Source organism: Lonchura striata, chromosome 6 (genome assembly GCF_046129695.1).
Source record: "Lonchura striata isolate bLonStr1 chromosome 6, bLonStr1.mat, whole genome shotgun sequence".
In the NCBI taxonomy this organism is placed as follows: Eukaryota; Metazoa; Chordata; class Aves; order Passeriformes; family Estrildidae; genus Lonchura; species Lonchura striata.
In genome coordinates this window covers 62,727,071-62,739,873 of record NC_134608.1, presented here as the reverse complement: position 1 = coordinate 62,739,873, position 12,803 = coordinate 62,727,071, and the positions used below count along the sequence as shown (strand labels likewise).

At 37.7% G+C, this 12,803-nt stretch overlaps 1 protein-coding gene across 1 annotated transcript in view; it reads right to left on the bottom strand.

Annotated features, from left to right (window-relative positions):
• Positions 1–9,123: 9,123 nt before the first annotated feature.
• The window catches only part of LOC110481007 (dynein axonemal heavy chain 5), a 141,753-nt gene continuing 138,073 nt past the window's right edge, over positions 9,124–12,803 (bottom strand). Inside the window, exons 78-79 of the mRNA XM_077784406.1 lie at positions 11,193–11,424; positions 9,124–9,839 (exon numbers count right to left, since the gene is read on the bottom strand). Coding sequence (XP_077640532.1) covers positions 9,688–9,839; positions 11,193–11,424 — 384 coding nt within the window. The 3' untranslated portion in view covers positions 9,124–9,687. The remainder of the gene's footprint in view (positions 9,840–11,192; positions 11,425–12,803) is intronic.

Sequence of the window (12,803 nt, the reverse complement as noted above, 5' to 3'; positions counted from 1 at the left end):
CTGAAGACTAAAATATCTGCAAATGCTATTAATAGCCCTGACAACCCTGCACAACATTTATAAACCACAATTATATCTCAACATTAAAAATTTGTCCAAGATATCCCCAATTGCAAAAGTTGTAGTCTGTATGAAGTATCAAATAAATTTCACTATCAGCTATTACTTATGTTGCCCTTATATGTGGAGCCAGCTGGAAAGAAAAGTGTTTAATTACTATATTTCTTTCTTAGTCAAGGTAGTTCCAAGATATTCTATCAAGCTTGATACTTGCTGTGTAGCTTGCATACACTCAACCACTTTCTCCTCAAACATTCCTCCTGTCTTATGTTGTCTACTGTATTCAATTTCTGTTCTCCCTTACAATGTGTTACCATGTTATGCAGTGCTTCTTAAGGAATCCATACATCTTCTTTTAATAAAATACAAATTTCCTGCTGTTAATTGTGGTTATCAGCACGTTATGGCTTAAAGCATAATGCTTCTGGCTCGTGTCCATTCCAGATAGAATAATTTTAAGTAGTCCACTAACTGCATTACATTTCTTAACTCTGCTTTTAATTTTCATAAAAAATAGTAAAAGAATAATTCTATCTTGCAAGTTTTCTATAGTTAAATAGCCAGTTGTCTATAAAATTTCCTATCACTCAGTGCAGTATCATTATATGCCTCTCAAAGATAAGCTGAAACTAAGCTCTAGTAGACTGATTCGAAAATCATATATTTTCTATTTATTCAAGCACATATCACTTGATTAGAGACTACCCAAGACAGAGGCTGGACTTATTTTTATGTATCCCCAGAAAATACAAGATGCATGCTTCCATACACTCTTATTGTAGAAATTATTTTTTTTTCAAGCATATCAAACTTAAGTATTTTCATTTGTATAAACACTTTGGCATGTGCCCTTAAACACACATTCAAGAGAGGTTATATCAAGAGGGTTGTCCTTTTTCTTTTTGTTTTTTACATAGAAGTCATAAAACCATTCAGAATTTCTCTGTTTCTGTTACTATATTTTTTGCATGCTCTTGTCTCTAAAGAGAGGAAAATGACAGAAACATGGAACTCTGCCACTTTGGCTTAAAACTTAGATTTCATTCTCAAATGAATATTAAATTTGCCAATGATACTGAGCATGGAACAGTTATCGACTTCCTCAAAGGCAGAGAGGCCCCACAGAGAGACCTCAACAAATTGGAGATGGCCAAGCAGCAGCTGTATGAAGGCTAACAAGGGAAAGTGCCGGATTCTGCACCTGAAACAGGGCAAGCCTGAGGTGTGTACAAACAGGGGAATGAGATGCTGGGGAGCAGTGCTCTGGAAAGGGACTTAGGGTTCCTGGTCAATGGCAAGTTGAACCTTAGCCAGCTGTGCCCTGGCAGCCAGGAGGTCCAACCCTGTCCTGGGGGCATCAGGCACAGCATCGCCAGCCAGGCAAGGGAGGGGATTGTCCTGCTCTGCTCTGCTCTGGGGCAGCCTCACCTCGAGTGCTGGGGGCAGTGTGGGTGCCACCATATAAAAAAGATATTGAGCTATTAGAGAGGAACCAAAGGAGGGCAATAAAGATGGTGAAGGGCATTGAGGGCAAGCTGCATGATGGGCAGCTGAGGTCACTTCATCAATTCAGCCTGGAGAAGAGGAAACTGCAAGACCTCAGTCAGGAGGAGAGGAGAGGCAGGCACTGATCCCTTCTCTCTAGTGACCAGTGACAGGACCTGAGAGAATGGCCTGAAGTTGTGTCAGGGGAGATTTAGGCCGAATATTAGGAAAAGCTTCTTCACCCAAAGAGTGGTTGGACACTGGAGTGGGCTCCCCAAGGAAATGTTCACAGCACCAAGCAGGACAGAGTTCAAGTGTTTGCACAATTCTCTCAGGACACAGTGTGACTCTTGGGATGTTCTGTGCAGGGCCAGGGGATGGACGTCAATGACCCTTGTGGAGCTCTTCCAACTCAGGATACTAAACAAAACGCAAATAACTTGCATAATATGCAAAATAACAACATACCTAAAGGTTTTAAAAACCAATAGTTTCAAAATGAAGCCTTTCAAGCCAGTATCTTCAGTGTAAACAAGTTTTGATTTTTTTCTTTCCAGAAAGTTCTGCTGTATTCAAAGGTATGCATGATTTTTCTGACTCCTTTTGTTTTGTTTTCAGTTTTGGCTCAGAAGAGCTTCTATTAAAAATATGTCAATAACTTTCCTTATGCCAAAGAGGCAATCTGCAGTGTTAAGATACTTCTGCCCTTATTATCTAGCTTATTTTTACAAAACTTTTTCACTTTTTTTTCTTCAGAACTCTCACAAAAAATTGCAAAATATAGGATCAGAAACATGAGCCATGCTCTTAAATCACTTCAATAAGCAGAGATATACTTGGAACACAAACCCCAAGATTTTATTCTACTATTGAAGTTCTCCATTATGAGTAGCTATAGAAGCAAAATCAATTTGAAGAGCTCAGGAAGCCAGAAAAATCAGCATTTAAGACATATTTTGTATACAAAATTACAGTTGAACCAGTTAAAGAAATCAAGGTTATTTAAAACAAGTCAAAACTTTATGACTTTATTGCAGTCAGTTTATCTGCTGCAAGATTTTTCCTTCTTTTTTCAAAGACTCCTGCTACAAAGTTACACTCAGTAATGAAACCTTTACAGGGTACCTATGGAAGCACAAAATCCTTGACAGATGAGGGGAAGCTTGTCACCTAAAAAAACCAAACCAAAACAAAAAACAAAAAACAAAAACAAAAACCAACCAAACAAAAACCACAAAAGAACCCCACCAAAACAAAAAAAAAAAAAACATGCCAAACAATGAGACCACATTTTCTATGGGATGATCCTCTGCTCGTCATATTCCTGAAACTGAAAATGGACTGCTTCGCAGAATGCATGTGGCAATGAAGTGAATCTGGGGGTCCCCAGAAACTTCTCTGGCTACGTATGCCTGATCTCAGTGACAGCTGTTCTCCTGCTTGGAACCTCCTGCACCTTCTCTGTAATTAATGACATTAACTCTGACACCACAGTGTTTCTATCCGTCAACAGCCAAATAAACATCACATAGCTATCATGATACACCTGCAATCTGTTGGGTTTTTTGTTTTTTTCCATTTGCCAGCAAAATTTATTTCAGACTTCTACAATAAGCCCTAAAACATTTCTTACAATATTAGGAAGTAGTTCATATGGTGTTCCATATGAACATTTGGTGTTCCAAAGGTAGCTATGGAAAGAGAAAATAATTGCACCATCACTGCTATTATTCAGGGCACTTGCATCAATGCCAGATGTAAAATACCCCTTTGTTATAAAATAACCAGTGTTAACATGATTTGAAATCATGTTACAGCCAAATACAGCTAAACCCTACTATAGGCCACAAGAAACTTGAAACAAGACTGTTAATGATGTTTATCCCTAGCCCAACTCATTAAAATCTCATGGAGAATAATTTGAGGGATCCTGATAGTATTTATTGTATTTATTTACGTACTGTGCAGGATCCATTCAGAATGTAACATGCTGCAAGCTACTTGATCTTACTCATTAAGTTTAAAGCAGGGAGTAGCCATACACTGACGCCCAATCTGAGAAAATAATTAACTTTATCAAAAGCTAGCATAACATGAAAATGTACCTCTTCTTAGCACAAGCTTCTGAATAATCAAGTAAGGATGCAGTCAGTTATGGTGGCTTTCAGGATATTTAAATAAGACTCTTGAAAAACATATAGGTGGAAGATTATATTAATATTGTTATTGTTGTTATTGTTATTATTATTACTACTATTATTCCTTTATTGCTATGCACATCTAAAGCCATGATTTTATAAGAATTGTGACAGTTTTTTCACATGCACCTATTCATTCACAGTTTAATATACATAAGATCCCTCTCTTGTACTATTGACAGTGATGCTCACACCATTTTTCACATTCTGAAAAATTACATTCTCTAATTTTTATACTATGTCAATTAGTTTTAGCATGGATTTTATTTTTGTTTAAAGAAATAATAAGCTCTTTTTCTCAAGTTAAAAAAAAAAAGCTTAAATCATTATAAACTTATGTAAACAGAAAACTCATACTGCTTCTTTGCTGCATTACCATTGAAGTAAATTTGAGGTCTCGGATTTCTTTTCTTTCTGGACAAATGTTCCAAATATGGCAAAGGCAAGAGAGACTTGTTCTCTGTCCTAAGTACCTTAGTCCACTAACAAAGTCTGTGTGATCCATAGCTAAGAACCACAGAGCTCTTCCCCAACACAGAAGTTAAGTGCTGCAGTGATCTTGTCAACCACTATCTTTAAAGCCATAAATTCCAGGAAATATATAAACATAAAAATAATTATGTTCCGTGTTTTACTTATTTAGAGGATGCATCCTCATGAAAATTTGCAGCAGCTAAATAGTAACTTACAGTTTCACACATTTAATACTGCATAGCCTTAGATTTGGCCAACTCATTTTTATTGATATTCTTCCTTGAGCTGCAGAGGTCATGATTTATTGCCTTGTAACATCACTTGTCTTTAACTCAACAGATTTCATCAAACACAGAGGATGAACTTTTCAGCCTCCTCAATAAGCCAATACCTATGCTTTCCTGCTTAGAGGCTGGATCAGTTCTGTAAATATATACAGAAATAAGCTTAATTTTCTGCAGACAGTTGCCTAAGTCACTTAGCAATTGCTTCTATGTGGATACCAAGCATCCAGCATGAAAAATAAAGAAAAAAAAAGCTATTCATACACCAAGTATTTTAAAAACTTATAATGCCATACTTTTCATGTCTGTATAAATGTGTATATATTGAAATGTATATAATGATCCACCATATGTGTGGATTGTATCAGTTACATTTTATTGCATATCATGTAGTAGAAGCTGCTTGTTCTCCTGGAGCAAGCTATTGCTAGTGTTACGGAAGTTCCATGTAGACTTAATTTTTGATTACAAAAAGGCTTTTCTGAGCTGTTTGGTTCTCCACTGTTTGAGAGACAAGGCAAGCCTTTGCAAACCACTGTAAGAGTAAGCCAAAATGTTTAAAAGGCAGTAGGAAAGGAAGGCAAGGTTCTGAGAAGCTGATTTATCAGCTAGCATTTGTCAAACAGTAAACACCCACTGTTTGGACCAGAGCTAGCCAGAATGAAGCATGCCAGAGGAAGATGACATCTGGATAGTTGGCAAGCATAACTCCCTTGAGTGTGAAGGCAGATGCTATCTTCTGTGTCAGACCTAGCTGAAAGCCAGAGAAAATAGATAAATTTTTACCAATTAGTAGAATAAAGAATAAAAATAATAATTTAAAAAGGCAGAATTTTTGCACGCCTTCAGAATAAACAACAGAACAGGGTAGCAGGAAATGGAAGAGAAAGTTATTCATGAGAGTCTGCAGACCTCATGTCTGAGCAGATTGGGTATTTTGAAAAGTTCACTGAGCGATCATTATTCTAGCTTACAGTCTTTCTCATTTACTGCCTGAAATGCAGCATGTAGTCACTGTTCTCTAGAGACACAATGAGACTTAGTACATATGAAGAGCAGCTTGAAAATGAAATAAAAACAGAGCTGATGGCATGGGAAGCACAATAACTCTGGTTTTCTAGGTTAGGCTAACATGAACTAAAACAACCACCTAATATGCTTTAAGATATCTTCTACATGTGTGAACTTTTAACTGTTACCTGCAACTTCCTTTATTAATTCTCAGGGGGGAAAAGGCTTCTTTTTTCTGGACTACTCTGCTGACACCTAGTGAGCCTCAGTGCCAACAGTTTCAGGAAATAAAAGGTAATATCAGAGCAGCTGATTTTCAGTTCACTTGCAGTAAAATGTTTTATATGGCCATGTCTGTGATTCAGCAGAGTGCTGAATCATATATCAACTCAGAGAACACTGTAATACTAATGAGAGGAAAATGTAGAAAGATGGTTAAGAGGAGAAAGGGGAAAGAAGCATAAAGAAAAGAAGTGCTAGGTGAAGTCTTTCCCTCACAGGATAAACATCTTTAACAAGGTGTCATGGTTTGACACTGGCACAATGCCAGCACCCCCATGAAAATGTAGCCTATCAATTGAATGCTGTGAAATGCGACTGAGAACAGAGCAAAACAGGCCAAACTTAAAAACAAGGGGAAAACTTTATTACACTACTACTACTATAAAAGAAAAAAGGAAGAGGAAAAAAAACACACACAAAATTCAAAATAAAAACCTTTCAAAACATTCCTCCTCCCACCACCCAACTCGGACAAAACCACAGCGAGACACACTTGGACCCTTAACCAAGTCTTCATCCTTCCACATAATCAATCCTGAGTCCATCAGGGGAGAGAAGAGTCTCCCTTGCACCATAGACCCCCAAGAAATATAGCTGCCACCTCTTGTGTTTCCATGTCACACATGGCACTGCCCAAACACAGCAGGCCAGTGTGACACTCTCCTCTCCATGTCACAGTGCTCTCACCATCTTGCATGGACAAAGACTGCTTATAGGGCCCCTTTAAGGATGCTTTGCCAAGGACCAACAGGAACAACAGTCCAGTGTCTCATTTTGGGACTACAGTCCCCCCCATTTTCCCTTGGGGCTGGGGGTCCAAGAACAGGGATTGCCTTCTCTTCTTCTCTGAAGACGGAGGGCATCCTCACACCCTCCTCCGCTGACCTCTGTTCATTCCTGAACTGGTAGTTGCTGAAGGAGTCTCTTGGCTCACCATTGCATCCCCCTAAAATGTAGTCTCTCTTGGAGGAAGGATTGGTTCAGTCTATGGCTGACAAAAAGAGCCCAGCCAAAAGCCACTCCATCATCTCCCCCCAACCTTCTTTCCCTAACATCTAAGGTCCCCGGCTGTCTCTCTTTCCTTCAAACTGAGGAGGAGCAATATTTCACAAAGCCTTAATTTCACAGGAAAGGGTTAAAATTCTCGGACTCCCTGGACGGCTGAAATCTCTCGGCCCAGGACTGCTGTCTCCCACACTGGGCATCTTCCCCCCCGCCCCCCCCCCCTTCTCCTCTGCCGGCAAACTTCCAGGTGTCTGCAGGCTCTCTATCTCTTTTCCCTCTAGGTTGGGGAGGTGAGAAGCAAAGACATCTCAGACATTCTCCACCCTTTCATCCACAGGAACTGGCCCAGCTCGGTTCCCAATCCTTCATCCCTTGGCCTACCTTCCCAGGCCACATGGCTTCCCCTTCCCCACCCAGCTCATGGCTGGGCAGGGGAGGGTTGCACTCTCTGCTGACTGGAACCAAAGAGAGCGAGTTCTCCTGGGAGTTCTGCTTTTAACCCCTCTGTGTTCTTGGAGGTGTGTTCACCTTCAGCTGGTCACCCCAAGTGTCAGTATCTGAACCTGACCCCTGATTGGAATGACCTCTTCCTTCTGAAAAAAATTATTTTTCTGTGTCAGGCTGCTTGGACAGGACAGTGGAGCTGGAAGCCAAGAGCCACAGCAGGGTGGGCAGAGCAAAGCTCTCTCTGACAAGGATGCAGTCCCATGGCACCTGAACAAAAAAGAAAGCAACCATGGCCAGCTAATGTATCAATGACTGCCAGATGAGGATATAATAACAGTACAGATCTGAGATCAAGCCAGAAAGATGAGTCAGCAAGGCAGGGCCTGAAGAGATGATCACCAGAGTGCCACACAGGTCAAGGCAAGGCTATAGTAAAGGAGGTAGGTGTGATTTGAGCTGCTCCAAGTGTACTCCCAGCCCAGGCAGCAAAACCTCTGGGAGAGCAGGGTATGCACTCTGGCCCTTGATATAATGTTACATTTCAAGTGCTCACTGAACTTTTCCCCTGCCTTATTTTTCCATCCCTGATGGTGATTTTGCAGACACCTAAAGAGACTATGCCAAACCTTTTACAAAAAGAAAGCTAAAACAACAGAAATAACAGTGATGGTCAATATCAATTGTTTCACTGACCTAACAGCCTTTGGAATAACTAGGATCACCAGTGTGGGAATTATCCTTTGCCTTACTATTCCCATAGAAAATCACACTCTGAAAAAAAAATGTGCACAGTCCCCTCAGTGAATTACTGTTGTGTTTGATGTATCCACTGTATCTATAGCAATAGTACCAAAAAATGCCCATTTAGAAGTGGTTTTTGAAGTGCACGTGGCTTGTAAATTCTCAGTATGAATGACTTGCACGAGGATGAAATATGTCCATCTTCTTCAAAGAGGAAGGTCTTAGTGAAAGACATGAGTCCATGGCAACTTAGAACTCCAGTAAGTATCTGGAAATCTCCTGGATACTGGAGCACGGTGCTTCAAGGCTCAATAAACACTTCAACCCTTCAAACTTTATTTATTGCCATTTCTAAATTAAAAGTATTTCCTATAAAAGATTTTCATATATTTCATTTATATCATTGTGAGTTATTTAAAAGAAAAAAATACTAATTCCATCACGAAAGGACCTCTACAATCTGAATTTGTTTTAAAGAATCAGTGTTCCACCTAAGTTTTATAAGTGATTTGACTGTGGAAATGAAGTCTCCTGTATTGATTTGACATAAAATTGAAAACAGGTTCTACATTTTAGCTTTTATGAATGACAGATGCATCAGGAATACTGAGTCTCTCTGATTCCTCTTTTGAAGAAGCAAACTTTGGGAATGGTTAGTGGACCTCTAAGACACATGAGCTCCTCAACTCAGCAACAAAAATACACTGTTTTTATTAATGATTAAATAAATATGTGTGCTTGAAGTGTGAGGCCCACAGTGTCCAATTAAATGGAGCTGCTAATGTCTCCCTTTTAAGATTAATTCCTCCATGAAAGGTTTTCTATGTAAGACACCAAAAACACTTCAGCATATAAGCAAAAAAAGAGAGACATTTTAAAACAAGGAAGAAGAAAAATGGGAGGGATGGGGAGGGAAAGGGGAAGGCCCCATCTACTAATAACACTGATGACAAGAGACCCAACTCTGGTATAGTAACACACAAAAAGTATCTGTTCACTCTTATGTAATGCTTTGGATTCATTACATATTTATGAGTCCTGAGCCAGATGCTAAGGAATTTTGGCAGCTGTCAGATGCTTGTTTTCCTATGGTTACAAAATGAACTTGTTCTCCAAGTAATGAAAAAAAAGTGATATTTTCCCAGCCTTACCTTCTTTATTTAGACAGCAAGCAAATTATCATCTAGGAAATAAATCTTGGAACATAATCTTGAGGAATTTTAACTAATATGAATCAGAAATAGGGCTTAGTTTTCCACAGATACACACACACACAAAAAAAAACCAAAACCAAAAAACCAAAACAAACAAACAAAAAAACAAATCCCAGCTTTCAATTTAGCCTCTTGAAGGTCAGTCCTGATACAAGAATGTTACTAGCAAAAAGTACCAATGTTCAAATCAACTAATCTTTATTCAAGGTAAAATTAAGCACACAGGAGGAGGGCTTATGCACACATAAGTGATAGGAGCACTAAATATTTGTCATGATTTTTCAAAGACACAAAAGTTAATGTCACTCTAAGATGTGCCATTTATAAGCCTATTGTATAAGTTTATTGAGAATAATTTTATGAAAACACCATAATGCAGTCTATGATTTCAAAATAATATTTTTAGAAGGGCTTCACTTTGTATCTAACTACATAAAAATGTTTGCATTTAAAATCAGAAAATAAACCTTTTTTTTTTTTTTAACATTACTTGACATCACACAGAAGTGCTACTCCACGGAGTACCCAGTGCTCTGGAGGCTGACGGGTTTTAAGATCCATAGCAGCAATGTAATTAAGATCTGTTCGACTGCTCTTTTTGTAGACCGGACATGAATACAGACGTGGATCTTTTGCAGCTGAAAAGCCAAAAGAGATATAAAGAGCAATTAAAGTTGAAAAAATGGGGCCCTAAGGGAATGATCATTAGGCAAATGGAGAACTGAATCCAAGTTCAATAGTACTCTGCTCTCTATTTGCTATTGCCAGTTGAAGGACATAACATGGTTTGAAATTTCTGTGGGTTTAACATGAGCACCTAGGAACTGATGCAAATCAATATATGTAAATAGACACTCTAGAGTAATTAGTGTTCTTATTGATGCAATCTGCCCACTGAACATTACTTCTTATCAATATATTATACCAAAATGAAATTTCCCTACTTTCAACAAACCTGGTTTGAAATGTATTTAGTATTTGTACTATACAGTACAAGTCATCAGCTACTTCACTGCAGAATTAGAACAGTAGTCTAGTCATGCTCAGTACTTCATTATTTAGTTGGCTGCTGATCATGCCTTTTGTAAAACATTAGCTATGCAAAATAGCATGTTAGCAAGATTTGCTTTTAGAGGTGGAATGCTTTTCAACAGTTTTCCAATTTTATGTTTTGCAGTGGATTATTCTATTCTGTTTTACATGCCTATTCAATAGCATGTCCTATTCTATATGCAAAAACCCATCACATTAAGATAAATACACATTTTCACAGCGCTGTCCTCTAAGCCCCATAAGTTTCCTTTCCATTCCTACATTCCTTTACTGCCTCAAAGACAAAACATCTCCCACCACCTCACTCCACTTCTTGCTTGCTTCCATGAGCTCAAAATCAGACTTGTCCAGAAAAAAAAGTTTTTATAAATATACACATTATATATATATATATATATGTATATAAATAAAAATATGTTATCTATAAATACAATATATACCTGTATATATATTTGTGTGTGTGTATAATCTATGAGTATCTTGTATGTTGTATATACATACATACAAACATTTATATATATATATATATTAATTACATTCATTTTTGACAGGAGTGAAAGAGATTATTTAGATTTAGGTTATAGAGGCTACAGAGATCACAGAGTTTATGTATAAGAAAAATGGCATTTTAGGTCTGGGACATATATTGTCAATATGTTCAGCTTACCTGCTACAAAGCTCTTAACACCATTAACACCACGTATAGAGACCTATCTAAATATTAGGAAAATTGACTACTATAAATTATGAAGCAAGTCTGAAAACACATTTTCAGTGGAAGACTGGGAAGTCTTCCCCATTAAAAGAGATTTCCTATGTATACAATGATTAGCAGCAGCCTCATGAAATCCCTGCAGCCTAAAATATTTCAATGTAGTTAAATAAAATGTTACCTTGAATTCAATGGAAATAACATCCTTTACAATACTGTTACTTACTGTTATTCTCTGCATATATCCTTATAACTGGCATCAGCTCAAAAAGCACCTTGGGCTTAGATTCTGTCAGTCTCATGTTTCTTCTGTCCCAACCAGCTCCTTCTAAATACAGCCCATACACATAGACACCTTCTGAAGGAGGGCTTGTGATATCATCCTTCATCCATTTAGTGACTTCATTGCACAGCACTACACTGTCAAGAGCCCATCCTTTGTTGGCTCTCGTTATTTCCTGCCCAAACCAGACAAAAGTTAGGTGGTTACATTTTCACATGAGCACAGAATCCTTTTTCCCAGCAGTTATTAGAAATATGTTTGTATGGTCATAAAATATCCTCTTTAGTACAAAAAAATCCCACCAATCTTTTACAATATTCATGTTCAGAGAAGTCTGACTTTTCTCTAAGGGAGTAATGGATGGCACTGCAAGAAGGCTTTCGGTATTTTTTTCACTATATTTGATTTTAATTTCTTTCTATTATATAAAGTATCTAAAAAGTATACCAAGTAATACAGCTGCTGGATGTCAATGGTAGCCAACTTTTGTGAACACAAAAATTTCACATATTTCATGAGATGAGAAAACATTACCTGCATGTGGTAAGTGAAACATATTTTCTGGGGTTACCTTCCTTTTCCTGCACCTCTACTCTTCAGTAACTGTATTTCTAATGAGTAAGAACTCACTCAGCTATAAAGCTATGTAAAGAAACTGCAAAAAAACCTGTTAGTTAATGCACTGGACAATACTCAAGTTCTTTACTATGCCACGCAAATAAGTTATGGCAAACCCAAATTTTATCTTAGTCTTCTAATGGCTTCAAAAATATTTCTTTGAAGTAATTGGAATGAATGCTTGCCCCGTACTGCAGTTACATGAATGATCTAAAAGAACTCAAGATTTATAGCTCAATGATTGTTCCTCCTTCTCATTTCTATTTGTTTTACAACACAGCAAAGTCCAGAAACTCACTTTGATATTTACTTGGGATATTAAGTTGTTACATATTCACAGTTCCTTTTTACAGAACCATAAAATTCTGTCATTTCCAACTGGTTTCAATCCTGCTAGTAAACCTTTTCCACAACCTTGGATGCAAAAGATAGTCCTATTTTAGGATTGTTCACTCAAAGAAATATTTTGTTACAAAGTTTGGGCTTTTTTTTTCTGAGGTCCCATTGTATTTTCACCTGAGTATTCTTTTTTAATTTTACACGCTCCAGATGCTTACTGTTTCCCATATATCCCTTTATGCTGACCAACACAGGTATTTATTGCTTCATTTTAAAGTAAAAAAGTTGCTGAGCAGCCAACAGAATCACCAAATTAACATACATGCATTAGCAAACACATCAAATATCATATTTCTATGCATCAATAAAGGAAAATCTTTCCCACTTCCTGAAGAAAGACTTTATCAGCTACTGAACAGCAGCAGTAAAATGTAAGACTAATTCTGAATAGTTTATCAGCCCATTCTCCAGTCAGGTATGTACTGAAAACAGAACAAAAAAAAAGGGGGGGAAAAGGCAAATTCATGGGCTTAATGGCCATTCTCAAAGATATCTCAATGGAAACATGAGTCTAAATATTTTTCTAGTCTACCTTAA